This window comes from Battus philenor, unplaced genomic scaffold (assembly GCF_028537555.1).
Source record: "Battus philenor isolate CCGP_79_NKW_IND1 unplaced genomic scaffold, ilBatPhil1.0.hap1 SCAF_12, whole genome shotgun sequence".
NCBI classification, from domain to species: Eukaryota; Metazoa; Arthropoda; class Insecta; order Lepidoptera; family Papilionidae; genus Battus; species Battus philenor.
In genome coordinates, this window is record NW_027181674.1 from 7,883,244 (window position 1) to 7,906,376 (window position 23,133).

At 33.4% G+C, this 23,133-nt stretch overlaps 2 protein-coding genes across 3 annotated transcripts; one reads left to right on the top strand and one right to left on the bottom strand.

The window, feature by feature from the left end:
- Positions 1-438: 438 nt before the first annotated feature.
- LOC137933055 (uncharacterized) lies at positions 439-6,801 on the bottom strand. The gene is made up of 7 exons (XM_068776790.1): positions 6,741-6,801; positions 4,993-6,324; positions 4,555-4,708; positions 3,538-3,799; positions 3,020-3,143; positions 2,532-2,692; positions 439-660 (listed from the first exon to the last, which is right to left on the bottom strand). Exons 1-7 carry the CDS (start codon positions 6,799-6,801, stop codon positions 439-441), a joined length of 2,316 nt encoding a protein of 771 aa, XP_068632891.1.
- Positions 6,802-9,633: 2,832 nt separating this feature from the next.
- Tango1 (transport and golgi organization 1) lies at positions 9,634-20,844 on the top strand. 2 transcript variants are annotated; one of them, XM_068776239.1, is made up of 13 exons: positions 9,634-9,787; positions 9,861-11,816; positions 11,894-12,093; positions 12,627-12,918; positions 13,309-13,505; positions 13,714-13,845; positions 14,180-14,328; positions 14,747-14,848; positions 15,907-16,118; positions 17,217-17,358; positions 18,106-18,276; positions 18,809-18,927; positions 20,325-20,844. In XM_068776239.1, the coding sequence occupies exons 1-13, from the start codon at positions 9,691-9,693 to the stop codon at positions 20,366-20,368; spliced, it is 3,813 nt and encodes a 1,270-aa protein (XP_068632340.1). In that variant the 5' UTR covers positions 9,634-9,690; the 3' UTR covers positions 20,369-20,844. The 2 variants fall into 2 exon arrangements, with proteins under 2 accessions (XP_068632340.1, XP_068632341.1); XM_068776240.1 differs by having other exon boundaries at positions 17,220-17,358.
- Positions 20,845-23,133: the final 2,289 nt, after the last annotated feature.

Genomic DNA, 23,133 nt, shown 5'->3' on the forward strand with positions numbered 1-23,133 from the left:
TACATATATTTTTTTCGTTATTCATTAACATAGTTTCTATACTGACGTGTCTTCTACTTCTCCCACCTAGTGGCGGGCCTGCTCTTCAGTTTCGAGTTCGCCACCCGAGAACCTTTCAACCATCGGTTGTACTAACGGTGTGCCCCACCCACTGCTATTGTCACATCACATACCACTGACATAATAATAATTTAAACATTCAGATAAAGTTAATAAGCATATGATAATTTGAAATAATAGATAGTTTGTATATTTTTGTTTTCATTCACATTTAAGAAATAAAAAATAGCAGGTACAGGAAAATATATAAAAAAACGTTTTTAAATATTTTACAATTTTTATTAATTTAGTAAAATAAGTCAATTTCAAAATTTTAAATTCGTCGTTACAAATAAAACTTGTTCCAAAACTGTAAAGCAGCTTTTACGAAATAATAGATTAGTCTTCAAAGAAGAAATATCTGACGTGTTTAGTTGAAGGATCAAAGAATTCGTTGTGTGGTAAATCAAGAGCCGATAGCGCTGCGCCAAAGTAGTGTCTGGTAAAGTGCAGGGTATCGGATGGTCGCAACAAAAGCACAGCCTGCAGGTAGTCCCGGATCGTTCCAGTTAGCTCCCCATTCTCTGACACGTAGCGACCACCTTCTGATGTACGAGTTGTCTGGAAAAAAATCAAGGCTCTATTAAAAAAAATCTAGTTTTTAAACAACGAATATAATTCCTTCCAAACAAATATAGCGAATATTTAGTTGATGTTGCATATCATATAACACATATTACAAATTAAAGAACTAGGTTTATCACTTTTTATATATATACAAAAATTACACTTTTGCTGCGTAATAGGGAGAAACTAAACTGATTTTTATATATAATAATATAAACGATAAATATATGTTTACACGTATTACAATAATATTATTACGAAATAACATTAAGTGCACCAAAAAAGTTCACAGTTTTAGAAGTCAACTTCCACGCAATGTTTGTTTATATATATACTATATGCTTTTGTTTATAATACTACATATTTTTTGTAAGACAATAGAATTATTATTACTTATTAGTTAATAGAACCTAACTGGGTAATTTTCTTTAATTAGAAAGGTATATTTTCCTGTAATTTTGTAGGTTAATACCTTTAACGCCATACGACGTACTTCATATTATAACGTAATACAGCTAATTATCCACACCATCTTTCTTCAAAACACATGATTTCCTGGGAATATTTTAATTGCTAAACACAGAGCCGTGGTTACACAATCTGCTTAATTAAACACACTGAACCGACATAATTTGCTTTACTTGAAGATTTACAATTATATTATGTTTATTTATTTATTTTAAGCAGGCAAAAATAAAGTACAAGGGGCGCTCTTGCCGCAAACAGCGATTTCTTACAGATAACCTTTGGATGGAGATGAATAATAATGAAAAATAGAGCTCGCGTTATTTACGTGATAGGAAGGATTGGAATAGATGAAAAATATGTACAGATGTTTCACAGATTACTGATAAATCATTGTAATAGATATAGCTACATACTATTTCAATATATAAACTAAACAATATAAAAAAAATTCCAGTGATAAGCAGAACATACTTACATCTTTATTTCTCATTCATTGTAGTGTATAAAATACAGAGTGATAACATCTTTACGTGTCTTTTGATAAATGACAAATGCTACTTTTTATTAACCTCTGCTTTTTGGCCGATGGCATTTTCAGCCAGGTTTGAGCTGGCAGAGCGCTTTCGGCATTTAGCCTAGATCTCTTTAAAGTAACTAAACTCTAAGCTGGTTTATTAGATATTACACCACACCATGAATTAAGTGGAAACTCTACTAGAGGAGACCTTGCACGAGCTGCCACTTGATTTTCGTTTAGGATTCCGACAAGTAAGTACCCCGTATGAGCGTCACCGCCACGACCGCCATGACGGTGGATTGATAAAACGGAACGGCCAATAATCCCCCCATCTCCCCGCGTAATTACCCAAGGCACAATACAGCGGTTAAAGTTTCACTATATTGATTATCAGAAGGATTTCTAAAGCCAAAACATTCAAAATGTGTTAGCGCTAATACTACAAGTTGCAGTCTATTTTTATTGTAATGATCGATCTTTTTATGAATTTCCTTTGTAATCGATTCCTTCAAACAACTAAAAGAACGATTTTCTAATAAAAACTGAGCGATACAAATAAATCTGAACTTATCTATATCAATAATAAATCTTCACCTATCTTTGGAGCCATAAGGCTTACAGGCTTAAAATTTGGTAAGGTTATTTTTTTCGCTGAGTAGAGATTAGTAACGGATGTTATAAAATTCCATTTGTAAGAGGGTATTCTTGAGGAGCGTTCATTAAGTTCGCGAAACAGGCGGGGTACAGTAAATTATTAATAAATTAACCCTTACTAATTATTACAACTACTTAACCATTTTATTAGGAGGTTTGAAAACTATACAAAAAACTATAAGAAGAACTAACAAAGTACAATATTTAATTTAATTTATATATTAACCTTGAAATCTAAATAGTCCGATAATAATTGTAAATCTTGACGCCAAGTATCGCGGAGCGGCTCGTGAGCTTCTATTTCGTCTTTCTCGGAAACAACCCGCAACAAAGGATTTATATGTATGACGTAACTATTATTTGCCCACTCCTGACTCACCACGTAACCTGTTAAAGTAAAATAGAAACAGCTTTTCTATTATAAAGTCACTTTACATTAATCATTATCATCATCAATTCAGCCGTTAGACGGTAACTGTAAAGCATAGACCTCCCTCAACTATCACCACAATGACTGGTCTTGCACTGCATCCAGTGATTTCCCGCAATCTTAACTAAGTCGTTGGTCCACATAGTTGATAGCCAACGTCTACTAGCTCGTGGTCGTTACGAGTCCAACGGCTAATGATTGCACGAGCAAACGAAAATCGAAAAATTTTAATTAAAAATTAAGCAATAAATAATATTGTTTCCGGTTTCGGACCAGAATCTTACCTCGCAGTGACAGAACAAGCAGCGTTTGATGAATATAACCGGAAGGTTCTATTATATGCCGTTCAATTTTCACAACGAAAAATGGTTTTCCGTTCACTACCGCATGACTAACGCCCAGGCATACCTGAAAATATACATAAATAATCAATTATAGGAACTATTTTATTTTAAGTATTAATTTAAAACAAATTAGAATCTATCGCGTAAATAAATTTTTCGTACATCAATTTTAATATTGCTTGCAAAACCAGACTGCCGCTAATTACTTTCTTAACCAATGGATTAAAATGAGATTAAGTTACATAATACCAATTCTTATGTGAAAAAGTTCAAACCAAATGTCTACCCGCAATTGTTTTCTTCTTAATCTGAGTTGCCGAGTTGTGATTATATTTTTAATACCTATGCAATACCATACCAGTTTCTATATTATTTTTATTGGGTAGTTCAATTGGTACTTTTAAATAATTTATATTTTACCTTATATAAAAATTAATGCTAGGTTAGATTTTACTTACATAAATACTTTCACACACAGTTCCATCAATAAGAACTGTATCCGTTTTAATACAACCTCTATAACGAGTTAGACCCACATAACGCATAAGTACAATATTAGCGCCCTCCAACAAAAAGTTATGCGCTTCTTCAAAGGTATGATAAAACCGCTTTATTAAATGACGGTCGCCACATATACGAGTGACTTTATTGTAGTAACCGCTTTCGCAAATTGCCATATAATTTCGCTTCTCTTTATGTTTACCTTTCTTCTCTATGTATCTGCAAATACGTTATCTATTTTAGTAAAAGCTCTTACATAAGGTTTAAACATAAAAAGATAAAACGTTAAGATAAAATATTTAAGTAACACGAGTACAAAGATTTAATTGCGTTTGAATAAGGCCACAACTATTAGATAAGTAAATAGAAAATAGAAGAACATAAAATAATAATAACATATTTATTGCACACAATATACACGAAAGGCACATAACTAGGAAAATAAATGTAAGTATATAACAAAACGAACTAAAGTACTAATCAAATAAATAAACCAGACTAAATATGTACAATTATAATAATTAAACTAATCAAAGTAGATTTTAAATTTTGGAAAGCAAATATATAAACGTTTTAAATAGAAATTGTAATAAAATTAAACCGTGTTTTTTTTTAATTTATGTAATATAGATTTTAGGATCATTGTCTCGTAACTACTACACTAATAAAAGTTGTATGGTTGTTGGAATTGTAACAGGTAAAACATAAATAGGGTTTTAAGTTTCATTGACAAGATGTCACAAGCGCTCAACGAGCATGCAGAGAGTAAAATTTGAGATTTCTAATTCTGAATAAGCAGAAAAATGTAATCCTGAATGAGGAGATATAAATAGGAAAAATTAGTAATAAGCAATATCAAATATTATTTCTACTTGGCATAATATTGATTCTCTACCACGTCAGGTCATCTTGATATAATATCAAGGCTAACCCCAACTAGAAAGTTTGTTTTAACAAAAAAACAATAGTCTTACTCCGATCTGTTTTCTTCCAATGTGTGGAGTTTGCAGTCTACAATACTGACGATTTTAGATCCTGTCTTTGCAGCTTCTTTTGACGAATGTGACACTACTTGAACCAGAAATTTACCTTTGTCTTCTCCCAAAGTTTCAACATTTATTGTAATACCTAAAATAAAAATAGCACAGTATTTTATCATATTACATTGATAATATTTTTACGGAGATAAGAAGCTAGCAAGAAAAACTACTGTAGACTGCTGTTGATACTCGAATAATGTGACTCTTATATTTTTTTTATTCTTTATTTACTTTTACGTAGGCATATAGATAGTCAATTTGCCTACTTAAAAGTCAGTATAATTTTAAGGATGGCTTTATCACAATTATGAATAAATTGACTTGTATACAGTATTAAAATATTAACTATCTAAAACAAAGTAAGAACTTTACCTCCAACTGCACTACAACAATCCAGCGACAGTTTTCCTAATTTTTTATTATAAACTGGTAAATCTTCTTTTTCGCCCTCAGTGACCTCCTCGGTTGCCTTCACGGCATTATCTGTAATTTCAATTTTTTTTGGTTTCTCCTCCTTGTGAATTATTTTATCGTGTCTTCCATAACCATAACCAAAATATGTATGTCGAGGATCAACGTCATGACAAAATCTATAACCATGTTTTCCAGCCCTGACTTTTTTCAGTTTTTTCACTCCTTCTAACTGCTCGACAATTTCATCGGCCGGTTTTGTTAAGCATGTACATTCTTTGGTAAATTTACTTCCTACATCGCACATACAAGGATCGCTGCATTCGCAAATTTTAAAACATTTACAATTCTCCGAATCCCCACAAGTACAGGCTTTATTTGCAGCAAAGCTCTTACAATTAATATTCGTATTACTACATGGACATTCCTGAGTATCCCGGCAGATGGTAGAACAAGTTAACTTAGGGCCATTAAAATCAGGAACAAGTGTTCCACATGGTGGCTCACATGCACATACAATTTTTTGATCGCATTCGCAAATAGTTTTCTCTGGCACCGGTACTATTGGATCTTGACATTTACACAAAGACTTGGTCGTTCTTGAACTTGTTTCCAGGGTGTTTTCTCCTTCAATTTCATAATCGTATGTGGATTCGTCAAATACAGGTTTATGTTTGCATATACAAACAGGATACGGAAACTTCTTTGGATGACAAAGACATGGTCTATCAACTTTATCACATGTACATATCACCCGTAGCTTTCCATCAGGATAACAAGTACATACTTCAGCTTCTTCACAAGTGCATACGATATTTGGTTTTAACTCATTGCAAAAACATACTTTAGGAACTTCAGAGCAGGTACATTCCGACCTTTCGTTTGCACCGCAGATGCATGGTAATTTAACAAAACAGTTACATTGAAGTTTATGATCAACCTTACAAGTGCAAACCTCTTCTACGTGCTTAACCCGATTAATATATGGTAAACCGTCTTTAATAATTAGACTGCTCTTGCTGTGCACAGCTGGAGGAGGTTTTGAACAATCTGGGAAGAAATAAAAATGAAAATTGTCATCGTCTTTACAAGACTCATCAGAAACCTTTTCCTCGATTGGTTTCGGTATTTCGACTAGTTTTATATCTTCAACTTTTTCAGATTGTTTGGTTGCGGATGATTCTGAACATGAACATTCTGAGTCAGAAAAAATGTCATATGTATCTCCCTCGACGTGTCCGCAACTAATTATTAATGTTTCTCCGAAACATATCTGCTTCTTCAATGCATCGTCTGTAATTCGAAAAATGTAGTCAAACGATCAGCAATAGTTATTACGAATGGAAAATGGAAAATAAAAAGTTAACTACCGCAATAAATCGTTAGCACCTTATTTTCCATTTTCGTTGAATAAAAGAATTAAACACAATATAAATTTTTTAATTTAATTATCAATGACTTCCAGTTTTTACAAAAATACACTAAAAATTTACGATATCGTGCTCTATCGTTTCATTCCATCTCCCTTCGGTTAGTCTCAAACTCATTTTACCAATTTATCAAACATTTTTCAGTTTGTAGTCTTAAATCTATATTACATGCTTCAACCTCGTAGGTGCTTTGACATCTTTGTGATTTTTACAGTCATTGTGCCTTAAAACAAATAGATAGTTAAATTAAAAATTTATATTTACCTAACTTTTACTTACCTATATTAAATGGTAGCTGTTTGGATAAATCCACAAGGAAAATATCTGATTTTAAAGACATTTTTGGTTGTCAGACATGACTTTTAGCTGTAGCATGCAATATGTTTTCTTTTTTATGCATTGTTCAAAAAGTTTATGACAACTTTTTCCAGCTCCATGACAAACATGTTTATTTATATTTTATTTGACCGCATATGGTCAATAACATTCTGTTACTTTGAAATTATATAATCAAATACTGTAATTAGTCTTTACGTACACATATTCAGAAACTTTATAAATGTGTTTGCTTAATTTTAGAATATAATATTAACTATACTATCTGAAAATCTATAATATCAACTATAATCTTAGTTATTACAAATTATATAATAATTTGTAAGAACTATAAAGCTGTTTGCTTCTTATTTTCAGCCGATGACCGCTGTCTGCAAAACATAATCCTCCCTGAAGATCGCCACGATGACCGGTCCTGCGCTACCCGCATCCAGCGGCTTCTCGCGACCTTAACTATGTCGTCGGTTCACCAAGTGGAGGCCTATCCACGCCGTATCTACAGGCTCGTGGTCGCCCCTCAAAAACCTTTTGACCCCATCGGCCCTGATGGGGTCAAAAGTTGCACGAGTGATGTGCCCCGCCCACTACCACTTCAGACGAGCAACTCTTCAAGCTAAGTCTCCGCGGATTTTCTCGTTTCTGATTCGATCTCGCTACGAAACTCCGAGCATAGCCTTCTCCATTGCTCTCTGGGTGATCTCGAGTCATCTTATGAGACCCGCCGTAAGTGACCACGTCTCGGATCCGTAAGTCATAACCAGCAACACACATTGGTCAAAGACCTTCTTCTTCAAACATTGCTGTTTTCTCTATACATAAGACTTAAAATATGACTTTCAATACGTAACTGAACGAATTGTTTAAATTAAGTAGGAATGTGATGATCAGGTTAAGTTTAACCTTTCCAATCATGTTGCAAAAGTAGACTAGAGAAAGAAATAACGTCAAAGTAGGTTATTCCATATCCTCGGATTCGGAGTAACTCGCTATACATACGCCCTTGCTTCTTGATGGTGCGTGAGCTAATTTTGCTGACTTCTTTATGGGTGGTTGGCTGCATCTGTTCTCCAAGACGTTGAGACAGACCATCACCGTTAAAATTACTATCGTAAGCAAAGGTGTTCCCGTAGTTATTACAAAATACATCAAAAAAGACCGTTGAGTTTTAACCGGTAGGAATTCATCATAACGTTTTGGTTGCCCCCGTTTTAACTGTACAACATTAATGAATGCTTTTGTATTGTTTTTGCACGACGGCCAAGTGTCTGTTGTTTAACCTGTGAAACAGTTAATTATGATATGTACATGAATTCATAAATTACTAGGTACAACAATAAACATGAATTATAAAAAATTGGGTCAATGGGCTATGTATCAACAAAATTACTTCAAAACGTAAAATGTATAATTGTTTCGTGTTGCCTCACTGGCTCAAAGAGCGTTTAATACAAAATTGGATTGCATACTAGACTAAATCTGACTATTTCGTAATTCAAAACAGCAGTCGAATGATTTCAGTAACAAGTGATAAATTTCCATCATTATTTTAGAGTTTAGAAATAATTTTGAATACGTATGATTATATTAGGTTTTTTTTTTTATTTTATTACATGAGTTCATCGTTCGGTTGCCGGCTCCTTCGCATTAAGATAGAGCTCGGATACGGTGCTCGAAGCTGAGGATCCTATGACGATGATAGTAAGTTTAAGAAAGCTTTTTAATATTGCATTACCGTTCAGACCTTCCTCTGCCTACCTAAACAAAATATAAATAATATCTTACCAATATTGCTTTAGAAGCCCGTTCCAGAAATTAACTGATGTTCACTCTAGACTATTAATCTATCAACATTTTATAAAAAAGGTTAATTATTAAATGGTTTCTGGTCATTTTATTGACTAAGTCACAGTGATTTTTATCTTCTACATTTGACCTCTAAGGAATAGTAATCTATTAATAATGCAATTTAACAATATTCTTGAAAATAGGAATCAGTTCGATCTTAAAGATAGCCGCCACATCCCCAGGAATTCTGTATTATATTTTATACCTCTTCATCATAAGTACCCAGAAGCTGCTTCCAGGAGAGAATAAAGTTTTTGTTGTATTTAGCTACATTTTTATTTTTAAGCGCGTTTTCCACAAAATTAGTTTTTTTTTTATGTATGTAAATTTAAAATGTGGCATTCTACATTTACAAATATACTTTATCATTGTTAAATTAATTGCAGCATTCAAATTTATACTTCTTCTTTTATTATCTAATAATTTAGTTATTACCTAAAGCCTATTCTTAATTGTTCTTTAGGCATTAATGTAATTATTTTTTAGCTTTCCCGCCAACTACATCAGATAATTAACCACAATATTATTTCTAGATATATTGTAACACTGCTTGCTAAGAGAAAATTTCAAATATGTTCAAATTAAATCTGAAATACCTGGGAATGTTAATATTCAATAAAAAAAAGGGTTTACATCATAACTTTTAAAAATAGCATGTCATTGACATAAAATAATGAATAAAACGACATTAAATTTGTTTAAGGACATATACTTTAAAAATTGTTTAATTAAATAAAAAAAACATATACAACGCGTTTCTTTTTTTCCATTACTTTTAAACTTTTTTTTTAATCCCTCTATTATCGATTGTGTATATAAAATTGGTTTACCTTAAATTAAAGGAATTACATATTGGCATCGTTTTATATATTTCAGATAAAAAAAACAATAACGAATATATTTTTCAGAGCACAACAATGTTTTTCAAAACTGCTTATAATTGTACGAATCTTTCGGACCGATTTGACAGATGATGTGGCCTAACGTTTGATTCTTGTCAAATTTTAAGAATTCTATAGTTTAATTTAATGTTTAGTAAAATGCAAAAATGATTGTTTTACGACTATATGTATTTCTCTTATCATTTTCTTTATTTTATTGTAGATTACCTGACAAAGTGTACTGTGTAGATGAAAAATGCAAAGGTAAGTTGTATGTAAATATCTTAGTCTATTAAATGAATAACTTTGTATCAATATGTTAACAAAATATTTTCAGGACCTATTTCTAAAGCCAAAACTCTATTAACATACAATAGTGGCGACCCAGACCTTATATCATTTCGTGCTAACTCAGAAGCCCTAGTGTATATGAAATCGGCTGGTAGTAACCCCGATTTGTGGTTCGCTAAAATTAATGACAGATCGGGATTCGTAAGTTCGAGATTTTTAAGAGAATACAAAATAATAGAAAGAAACCCGCAATTTGTTGTCCCCATAGAAAAAAAATCCGATCAAAATGTTGAACCAGATAAAGTGCAACAACCCCATGAAGTGTTTGAAGGTACAACAATTTTTACTACAGAATCTACAACAAGTAGTTTTTTGGAAAATATTACAGAGCAACCTAGTGTAGTCACTGAAGTTCCATTGAATCCTAATATTAATACTCAAGATACACACAGCAATGTTAAAGAGTCTTCAGCTGAATCCATTAATGATTATACTAGTTATAATCCTATAAACACAGAAACAGTAAAAGTTTCAAATAAAAATGAAAAAGAGAATATTGTAAATGAAAATGAAACAGGAAAAGAAAATGTTTCAAGTAATCTTAATGCAGAAACAGACATTTTACAAGACTTAAATGAACCTCTTAATGAAAATTCTACATTAAAGAGTGAAATTAATGCTGATCAATCAGTTGAAAATGTTAATAAAAATATTGATTTGTCCCAAAATATTGAACAATCAATAGTAAATGCCCAAATACCACAAATAACAAACCAACAATCTGAATTGAACAATAAATATAAGGAAAAAGAAAGTAACGGTGAAGAGAAAAATGACCAAAATTTAATAAACAAAGTATACTTTCCACAAACTCCTGAAAAAGTGTCTAAAGCAGAACTTCCTATAGAGCAAAAACTAGAGACTGTACCAAGTGAAAATATGTCTTCCAATAGTAATATTGAAGTATCCTTAGATAATACCGACAATTCATTAACATCTTCACAATCAAAGCCATTAGAAGGTAATGAACAATACAATTCTGTTCCCGAAAAGACTATAGAAAAATCAAATGTTAATTTAGCAAATTCAGAAGAAGGTAATCCTCAAATGATCAGTGTTATGGAAACAACACCACGATCTGCTGTTGAACATCCCTATAACCAAGATAGTAATATTGATACAAATAATATTCCTAATGAACAATACATTCTGATGAATTTACAAGAATCTCTCAAATCTTTAAACTTAGATACTATTCCGGCAGCAATTCCAGAAATTAATAATTTAAAAGAAGAAATAAAAGGAGATGAACCAGATGACAATGTAAATTCCTTAGATACTATTCCTGCGGCAATTCCAGATATTGATAACTCAAAAAAAGAAATGAAAGGGGATGAATCCGATGTCAATATAAATTCTTTAGGTACTATTCCTGCAGCAATTCCAGATATTGATAACTCAAAAGAAGAAATAAAAGAGAAAGAATCAGATGACAATGTAAATTCCATAGGTACTATTCCAGCAGTAAATCCATCAGTTGATGAATCAGAAGAAGGAACAATAAGGAAAGAGCCAGACGATGATATTAATATTGTGGCACACATCCAAAGTACAACTGAATTTACAGATAACCAACAAAATACTGATGAAATGAGTACTGCAAAATCAGATTCTACATCATCAGACTATTCAGAACCTATAACTTCTACATCCACATTACCTTCTGAAATTAAAATAGAAGATTTGTATGAAATGACTACAGAAGCCTCAATGTTAAATGAAGAAAACAGTGAAAGTTTAATATCAAATATGTATTCAACTATAGCAGACATTTGGCCTTCCACAACTGAAGCTCCACCACACTTTGAGAATATGTTTAATCAAGAAAATTCACAACCACCTGTACCAAAGACTGAATTTTCTATTTTGAAATATATTCTTAATACATATAATACTGTAATGGGGACCAACGAGGAAACCAAAGCACTATTTGCTTCGGCAGGTATAATATATTCAACAACTCCACTGTTTAAAAATATGCAGTTTTTTATATTTCATTTATAAATAAAATATTTACAGGTGAGACATGTTTTACTGATGAATATTGTGATGGTGAAAGTTTTAGCCAAAAACACAGACTGCTTACGTTCCTTTTAACGACTGCTGGGGCTGTATTGTTATTTATTTTGGGATTTTACTATATTGAAAATAAAAGACAAGATGGCAAACTTATTGGAACAATTAATTCACTGCAAAGAGACTTACTTTTCAGCACAAAGGTAAACCTTCATTATTTCTAAAATACTGAACTGTTAAAGTTCCTGTGAAAGCTTACAGTAGCTTACAGCTGAGCAGTGGTAACCCAGTGGTAGAGGACTGAAACTAGTGATTGTAGGTTGCGGGATCAATTACTGGGACACAATTTTTCATAATTCAAACTTTCTGCATTAATTACATAGGATTGCCGCTGCTCACACACAAGTTTCAAGAGGATGGGCAGTGGCATCCTCTGTATACCATAATACTACACAGCACTTGCGAACCCCCCTGCCAAGAGTGGTAATATGGTATATCCCCCCATAGATTGATGTTTTTTTTTTCAAAACTATTTGCGAAATTATCTTTACTTTGATATATGAAAAATACCTGTTTCATATTAATTATTTCTCTATTGTGATTTGTGTTTCAAAATTAATCAAAATTAAGTATTTAATTACCTTCTGCCTGAAATGTTAAATATTTTATTACTTAGAGCAAAAAACTACATTTATTAAGAATGCATGATCACCGTTATTCAATATTTTTTCACCAGGAGTGCGAGATCCTCAAAGAGGAACTTGCTACTACAAAAAATAAGTTAGCTGGCATTGAAGATAATTCTTTTGGCATGGATGACATGGTGAAATCATTAAAAGATGAAATTAGTGAATTAAAGGTGCAAAATGATAGGCTACGGAATTCTTTAGATGACAATGAAAAACTCCTCAGAGTGTCCGAAAACACTGCTGGAGAATTGCAAAATACCTTGAGTGAGGTTGAAAATACTCTTAGTGAACTCTTGTCAGAAAGAGCTCACTCTGAAGAACAAATCATGGAATTGAATGGTAAGTACCTTTTTCTCTCCCTCCAATAGATTAGAATATTGTAAAACATTAAGTATTTTACTTAATAAATTAATATATAAAACTGAATTATTTGAAATGATTTGATTAAGTAGATAGAACAAAATGTGCAACATAAATAAAATATGAAAACAGCAACAAAGCATGTGTTAAGAGATTGGTTATAAAAATGGTTTTAACACTCATATTTTGCTTAGTTGAATATAGATTAGTTTACCACATGACAACCATATTTACTTTAATTTGAACTGTTGTAGTTGACTGAAGTTAAATGTTCTTTTTTACTCAAATTAAATCCATTATTAAAGTTTTCTTTTCTTTTATAAAAGTAACATTGTTTTGAATATTTAAAAGTGTTTTTTTAAATACCAGGAAAAATTCAGGCATTTGAAGAGGAATTAATATCTGTAAGCCGAGAAAGGGATAATTTCCAATTAAAATTTGTATCATGTGAGACGTCTTTAGAGGAGTATAAAAAACAAAAAAAGCAATTAGAGGAAGTTAATAAAAAGTTATCTGAAGCAAATAATGCAATTGAATTACAAAAACATGAAATTGAAGCATTAAAGGTAATTTGTAAATTTATTAAAATCATTCTTCACTTAAAATTACACATACACATAGTTCATCTGGATAACATAAACGTAAAGACAACTATTATAAAACAATCCTATTTGATATTAGTAAAACTTTTAATCAATCAAATCAAAGCTTATAACTGGTAAAATGGTTGATATATTTGACCTCAGAAGCTTATAAACAAGTGTTTTATTGCAGGATGTTATTAAAGAACTTAAAAGTGGAGTAACATCTAATGTAGATGTTGCTACTTTAATAGACCACACTGAATTAAAAGCAAAACTATCAAAGGCATTGGAAGAGAGACAATCTTTCATGGATAAATATGAAGTAAGTGAACATAAACAAAAATATAAAATAAATTACAAGATTTCACACTTAATCTTAACTTTTATTTTCTCTCTTTATGACCTACACATTCTTAAATACAGATTGTTTTAATAAATTAGCTGGAAATTAAGTGGAGGAGAAGGAGAGAGGAGATTTGAAACAAATATTAATTACTAATTTTAATTTTAAGCTATACAGTACATGTTTGACATAATTTCAGAATATTCATTTAAAGAATAATAGACAATAAAAAGATTGAGGCATTAAACTGTTCCATGTCATATTTAGTCAGCTGCATCCTTTGCACTTGCACTTAATAAATATTTCCATCCAGACAGAACATAAAGAGAGAGTGAGACTGGCTGAAGAGCTGCAGACGACTCAAGAGTCTTTCAGTACTTCCAGTCAACAAGCCGCAGAGGCACTTACAAGGCTTGAAGTTCTCGGCAAATATTTCCAGGATCGAGAAAGTGAACTTATGAAGTAAGCTGTTGATAATAAGGCAATAAGAAAAATATCTTATCTTTAAAAATAAATTAGTGGTAAAATATTAACATGTAAAATCTTTTAACCTGTTAATGATATATTGTGATTGTTTTCTTCATCATCACATCAGCTGACGTCCACTGTGAAGCCTTCCCTAAAGATTGCCATGAGGATGAGGCTTGCACTGCCCATATTCAGATACCCTTAACTATGTCGTTGGTCCTCTTAATTGGAGGACCTACCCACGACGTGTCGACCAGCTCGTTGTCGCCACTCGAGGACCCTTAAGTCCCAACGACCCTCGGTGGAGCGACCACTTCAGGCGTTACATGTGGAAGGATCTCTTGAAGTTACATTGCTCACTTTAGTTCATCTGCAGATCTCTACCTATAGCAATATTTTAAATGTTTTACAGAGAGTTAAGTGCGAAAGAATCACTATGGCTTAGCAAACAAGGTGAATCTGCAAGTACGGTTGAGAAAATTGAATTACTTCAACAGGAATTACAAAGATACAAGTAAGTAATAACATTTTCTAAAATATTGTAAAACTGATATTAAAATCACATTTCAATACTGTCAACAGTGTTATTTTTGAATGGAACTAAAATATTTTATTCAAATATAATTAGCATTATCTTTGTCTATTACAATTTTAAAACAAGAACTAACAGAGAAAAAGTGATAACAATGAATCCATCCCTTATAATAATAACAGCTCGATTACCCAAATTTCATAACTTTTTTCAACAAATTTAGATTACATTAAAATATCACTTGTTTTGGTGTGCCTTAGAGCTAAGGCCTCCTCCAACGTTTCTTGATTCAGCTGCTGCCTTCCGCCTTCTCAACACAGACTTATCTGCCTGTCCCTGGGTTACCAAACAAAGATCCATCCCTTGGTACTGGAAAAAAATATAACTTAATCAAACTTAGTAACATGTCTAGTATATGTAAGATTGGCTTCAACACTAAACTTCCCAAAAAAAACTATTACCAGAATCATAATTGAAAAAAAAAGAGACATTAATAACTTACTGTATTAACCTACCAACAAGTTATTGAGAGAGACCTTTGCTGTGACCTTGGAGATATTTTAGGGACATTTTGCTTATTTAGACAAACTGATAAAGCTAAAAACAAAATGCTATTTATGCTTTTTATTTCGAGCTTTTATATGTATAAGAGATTATTTGTTTATATAGAGGGCAGGCCCCTCAGTACGTGAATCGCTTGAAGGCCTGCCTATTCCCACCAATGCTACTAGTCATGATATATCTGGAACTATAAGGCTAAGAAACGGATAGCTAAAAAAAGACTGATTGTGTGAAATTCTTTCCGGAAGAGTAGTTGACCTTATTAAGCATTCTGAATCGGTGGTAGCTTACTACTTATAATGTTAAAATAAATGATTCAAAAGTGCAAATGCCTACTAGAATAAAGATGTTTTGATTTTTATTTAAATGAAGTTGAGATAATTAAAAAAAATACTCTGGAACTCCTTGCAATTGGTGACTATTATTAATAAAATTTTACTTGTGAATGTTTTACTATCAGCAAAATAATTAATTTTCAGAGAGAAGTGTGACGCTTTAACTCTAGAATTAGCAGAAGCGGAATCGACCCGTCGCACGGCGGTTAGTGAGGTCGAATCGCGTGCACACGCGGCGTGGCTAGAGGCGCGGGCAGCAAGGCGCGATGCTGAAGCGACTCGCGACGAGGCCGCAGCCCTGCGCCGCAAGCTCGCGGCCATGAGCACAGCCGATGGCGCCTCTTCACCGCACAGACGTGAGACTACTAAACATCACTGAATCATCCAAGTCATCACCCAAGAATCTCCATCCAGTTATAATGGGTTATCTAACCCTTAAATGCATGTTGTTACCAATGATCATACAGTTCTTTCCAAGTCTTTTTTTTAAATCTTTGTGTCCATCACCACATGTTCATTGCTAGGCACAGAGTAAAAAAAAATTGAGTGTATGCATACATAATAAAATTCCACAAGATGTCTTAAACATTCTTTTCCTTAGTTTTAAATCTAAAATGAAATAGTTATTATTACTAAATCCTATTACAGCATTTCAGAGTTTTTAGTTGATTGTGATTTGTAAAATGTAATTTATTTAAGTAAAACAACTGTTGATTTTCTGAATGGTTCTTAACAGATTATCATTCCAAGCAGGTGATAGCTAGTGAGCTAAGTAGTGACTTTTAATGTTGAAATAATCCACGATTCAAAGGTTCATGTAAATGGCTACATGAATAAAGATATTTTACATTGAAGTTACGGTGTAAACACCTTTTTAATTTTGTGTCTCACATAACGAATTCCTGTCTCTATTTTTATAATTAACTTTTTTTGGCTTATAATCATGAATTTAAGCATGGTGAGCGCCCTGACAGCCATCGGAGACTGACACTATTTTGTCTTTTGGCGGCATCAACCACAGTTGAACTGCTTTGAGCTGTTTTTCCACAATGTAAACACGGGCCGGCAATCCATTTCGAATCGAAGTAAAACAGTGTGAGCTACTTTAAAATATAATTGAAAAGGCTCTGATATAGCTCGGCTCGCAGACGAGTTGAACCATTCCCAGCCCAAGCCGAGGTCCTCTCACAGGGGAGCCTAATCATGCAGCGTCCGCCTAAGGTTCCCCAGGATGCCCCCCGAGCTTCGCACGAATGCCTCGACTGCCACACGTCAAACCAAAATTATGTGTTCATTTAACCATGTACAAGGAAAAGAAAAAAAATGTTTGTTTAGCCTAATCTTCTGTAAGAGTTCATTATAAAAAAAATATTCTATTAACTTACTCCATAATTAAATTTAATTTGTAATATTAAATTTAATAATAAAATTCAACAAAATTCTCTTTATTTCAGAAGTGTCTTCACCACTTGATGGCGTTGAAGGTTCTGTAATACCGCCACCACTGCCACCTCTAGCTTTCTTGCCACCACCGTTATTACCACCGCTACCACGGCCTCCACCCCTAGGCCGTTTGCCATCGCCACACCCACCTAGGTATATAATTATATTGACCAATATATACACGCAACATTTCTGCACTATTTTAAAATAACGCGGTTCACCAATAAGAGTAATACACTTTTTTACACTAACTTTTTATTCTGTCATGAATCCCTAAAAGTTTTTTTTTTAAATATACATGGAAATAACTATCAACTTAATCAGAATGTTTCTGTAGTATAGTCTACTAGACATACATATCTAACATAACTATTGATAGCATTTTTGGTTCAGTCCACAACAAACATCCTTTAGATGGAGATGAGAGACAAAAAGGAGTAGGCAGTTTACGGTGTACATACATTACTGTAGGCACATTCATATATACAAAAATACTTATACATATATAAGCATATATATGTGTATATATATATTTATGTGGAAAAGGTATTATATTAATAGGAATCAATAACAAATACTACATAATATCCTATTTTAGAATCCAAGGAAGTGCTCTTTTACCATTTCTTCAAATGTTTTGTACATGTGGATTGAAATAATATTTTTCGTTTTTATTTACTTATATATTATGGGATTATTTGTTACTTCTTTTGTAGTTTTTATGAGAAAATATTTAGTTTTTTCATCTTTCACAATTATATAAGGTGTATGTATATCTTTATATGAGTTTTTTGCACGCTTGTAAGGAACATGTAAAACAACGTCTTAAAAAAAGAATTGGTTGTAAATTAGTCTACAAAATTTAAAAAATTAATGATTTTGTAACTGGATATTTTATAGATATAACGACCGACGGTACTCGCCGGAGAGTCGCTACTCGCCAGAGAGCCGCTACTCGCCAGAGAGTCGTTACTCGCCCGAGACAGTTCGCTACTCGCCCGACAGTCACTACCCACAACGAAACCGACGCTCGCCTTACTCGCCGCGCTCCAAGAGACGATCGAGAGAGAGGTAACATTTGTACTTTATTTATTTAAAGACTTCTATAAAGTAATACAGATAGTTATTAAGCAGTAGTACTATCAGATAGACAGCGTCCGGGAAGCTCCGAAACATCTCGTCCAAACTGCAATGCCTGAAGACGGTCTTTGACCAGTGTGTGTTGCCATAGACCTTATAAAAAGGCTCAAGGTCACCCAGAGAATTAAGGGCTATTTTCAGAGTTCTCTTCATGAGCTGCGACGGTCTTACGCTGCTCTTGCCGGTCCGTGGTCGCCACTACAGAAACTTTTAATTTGACAATTCAAAGGACTACTTCCGTTCGTCTCGTTGAATTTCGATCTCGCAATAGTAATCCCGATCAAAGCCCTCCCGATAGCTCGTTGAGCGACTATGAGCTTTAATATGAAGTCTGAAGTAAAAGACCATGTTTTAGTGTCGGAAGTCGTCACTCGTGGTACACAGTGGTCATAGGCCTTCATTGTAAGGCTTACCTTGTGGTTAAACACATTTTATTATTAATATATATTTATGTTTGTTTAAGGTATACGGAAGGACGAGGTTCTAGAGCACGCAATGGTCCGGCCGACACCGAAACGGAATATAACTCAGATAGCCCCACTCGAAAACCCTGTCGACGATCCAGATACTCTAGACACTCTGGTATGAATTGATTTTTTTTTGTCATAGGTTAAATAGACGGATATTAAAAGGACATAGGCACGTATCATTTCCTTTGGTAACTGAAGGCGTAATATAGTGCTACCGAAACCGCTGAACCGTACCTAGGGAAGCATGCCGAGATAGGGACCAAGAAAAGGAGCATGAGGACCACCTCTGCGAGAGTTGACAGCTGACTGACGGAACAGAGCGACTGTTACTCCCCTCCCGGTAGGACAATAATAAAAAAAATGGAAAACACTTATACATCCGTATAAAAATTACTCTCTGCTATTTAAAGTTAATAAATATCTATTTGTATTACGATTTTTATCGAGTAATAAAATATATACTGTGTTATATATTTTACTAAAATATTTGCAGTAAAATGGTGTTTAGGGTTCTCAGTGTCCTCAACTCGCACTTGAGTTGAGATATGTATCAAAGTAAGTGATGGAGTAAACATTTGCAAATAAGAATTCCATTCAATTACAAAATTGTGATCAACTAAAGTGTTCGAAAATTTATATATTAAATTTGTAAATATTCTACTACCCTATTCTTGTAATTAGCCATACTATGTAATAGTTTAACAGCAGAGTATATACTAACAATTTTTACAGGTAAAACAATAAACAAGTACAACCTTAGTAACTTATTACACATCTTGATTAGTCGTGTCATTCAGGTTTTTACAAAGTTAGTCGAACAAAAACCTTTTAAAATTCCATTCGAATAGGCATGTTAAGGAGCAGTTACACTTACATTTTGATTGCCAAGGTTTACTAAATTGACCCAAAAAAATACAAAAGATTTGAATACACTAAATAAACTTGTGTATACACCCAACTTTTTTTTTACACGGTAGATACGTAATTCCTCAGAAAAGCGTGCAAAAAAATTGTTTAAAAAAATCATGTCACATATGGTAATTTGGGGACATGCGTTCTCAATTTTAATAAATCGTGTAATATGAAAAAACTAAACGTTTTCCTTAAAAACCGTGCAAAAGAGATAACAATATCAATATTATATAACTATTAAAAACAAAAAAAACCTTTTCTTGATAAGAATGATTAAATTTAGTGTAATAGTCAAAATACAATCCATAAATATAAATTATGGATAGGATCAAATATCATAAATGAAGATACGTCAGATGTGTAACAAAACTGTTAAAAATGAAGAACCTCATTTACCCCATTTGTATTTTTGAATGTCAAAAATGAATTTAAAAAAATTCTAGAGAGTCATGTTAGAACAAAATATTAATTTAAAAAAGTGTAATTATTCTTACAGGTGAACCGCGTTATTTTATATTTGTGTAAAAAAGAGTTGGTTGTATATGATATAGTGAGAACTTCTAAAAATGAGCATTTATGAACATTTATTTATTACAGGTCCTAGTTCTGGATCAGGCTGTTCTTCTGAATCGGAGAAGTAAACCAATTTTAGTCCGTAGCATAGTTCTGTTCTTTATAATTTAAGAAACGCCAAAATGTTATAAAATGTTATTTCAATTGATTAATTCAACGTTTCTGTTGAATGGAAACAGTAATAATGGATATATTTTCACATAAACCCAAATTTAATACAAGAGAAAATTATTATCTCAATAATTAAAAGTCAATCAGAAAATATGATTTTCAGTTTTAATTTAATGCTCCTTTAATATTATGTATTTATGCAGATATACTTCCTTTTTTTTAATGATCAACACGAGATGTTTAATTCTAAAATTAAAAATACAATGCAATTAATTACAAAACAAATTGTGTTCAATGTTTATTTTCAAATGTGTTTAATAACTTATTATGTTTTTTTTTATGGCCCCCGCTAGGGGGGGCCTCTCGTACCCCCTATCTTTTGTGGGACAGGGACTTTACGGGCAAATTTATTTAATTATTCACATCATTTTCTTTCTCTTCATGTATACTTCTTAAGATCTTTCATTCAGTTTTCTTACACATTTCTCCTTTCATTCTCTTTCGCTCTGTGACCTTTCATTCCTCTCTCGTTACACATTACATTTCATATTTTTATTTCTGTTTGTTTACATTAATATCACATTTTATCACATTTACATTTCTTGTTATTTATTTACATTTCTATTATTTTCTTTACTTTTTGTTTTTGTGTATCACTTTTTTAATTATTTGTTTACACTATGCGAGGAAGTCGTCTTTGGTCTCTTTTTCGCTTATCAGGGAGGCTATTGACTCCTCCCTGATTTTAACGCCCGACCGGCACTAGAAATCGAGCCGGATTCCCCCGAATGCGGGACACCGGGCCATAAAGTGGATCACGGTCTGGTCCACGCCCGGTTCACAGAAGCACGAGAGGTCCTCCTTGAGCTTGAACCTGTGGAGGCACTCGGAGAACCCCCCGTGCCCCGTAAAGAGCTGGGCAGAGACCGCGTCCACCTCGACATTAAATACATTATAAGATTCCGTTGGTGTTTCTTATGTGTGAAGAACTTTGTTATTTCTCCTACCTGGTATGTTCCACGGACCGCCCAAAGACATGGATGATTCCTAATGTTTGAGAACAGCGGACTCTCAGCCTGTCCTCTGATCATTCTCAGATAATTGACCCTGTTCCCTCTAGTTGACAATGATTGAACTTCTCTGTGAAGGAGTCTCCAATCCAAGAGATGAGATTCCCCAATAGGTTCCTGATATTCAACATATTGGGTGTCTTAGTTTTTGAAACAGACAAGGTAAACCTCATCATTATGGGAGTGGCTCGATGATAGTTTATGGAAATTGCATAAGAACCCATATTTATTACATTTGCCTTATATCATCAAAATCTCTTACTTGTTTGATGAACAACTTGTTGATGAATAAGCTTTAAAAAGATCTGTTAGTAATGGGAGATATAATTCTAGCTTGTCCGTGTCGGTCAAGTCAGTTTTCAACTCTGCGTCCATACTAAAGATAAGAATATCTGATCTCGTTTCGTTGATTATTCGGAAGATTTTCTCTTGGAAGACTTTCTGTGATATCAGTTTCACCTAAACAGGTCTCTTCCAAACTAATCAACCTGTCATTCGGTTGACATGGGTCCCCTAAAAGAGCTGGAGGTTGGATATTTAATATGTTTTCTTTGTGCTCTACAATATCACTCTGGAGGGTGTTGTATACTAAATTGGAAGTAGGGAAGACATGGGATAGGTCTATAAGTCTATTAGTCATGGGATAAGTATTCCTCAAGAACCTTCTGCCAATGTTATGATCAACCCCTCTTTTCCTTCTAATTCTTGATAGTGACTTAGGATTTGATGCGGCAGTACATATCTTCCCAATTGGGCGGACACAATAATGAACCCACTTAATCCAAATTGGGCTCTCCTTCTCTCCATGTGCTACCAAGGATTCAAAGGAAAAATGGAAACAATCTTCAATAGGCTTTCCTATCTTAACTGTGGGCGCCTGTTCTCTCGTTTGGGTCTCTTGTTCTAACCTGATGGATAGTGGGAATCTTGATACTAGTTGTTCACTGATTTCGTTTTTCAAGTCTCGCCACACCGAGATTGCATCATTCTCATCATAGTTAATGTTAATCGCTAACCCCTTGGTTAAGTCAATAACAATGTTCTTTCTCCAGTCGTGAACTGAAACTCCTCCACATTGAGAGGCTCTCAATATCCCCATTTTCTGGGTGGAAGTTAACCGTGAATCCTTACTTAATATTTTCCCTATGAAAACTCTCCATAGGAAGGATAGTTTAGATATGGTATCTGACTTGAATGTAGTGAAGGGACTCGCCCTTAAGAAACTATCCAGGTGTTTCCTGATATACATAAGCGTTGAACTGGGTAGAACTCTCGCCAAGCCGCTCGTTTGAGTGATAGAGGAATGTTTCTCGACAGGTACTTGCAGTTTCACTAAGATCTCTTGGATTCGATCACTATTGATTACTAAGTATGCGAGGTGATCAAATATAGAGACAGTGTATTCTCGGGTTCTGCCGAATACAAAGTCGACAAGCTGTTTACTCCCCTGAAGTGCCCCCAAAGGTACATAATCCAGGTTGGCACTTCTAAACTCCGACATTAGGTTACTACTTGTTCTATCTGTTGACTCGTCTGTTTTAATTCCTTTGAATGATTCCAGAGTGTTGTGTATATTTGGATCATGAAGTCGAGAAGCTGTTAATTTCCTCCCAACAGACAGTGACATGGCTAAAATGCAGACTTGTACACTC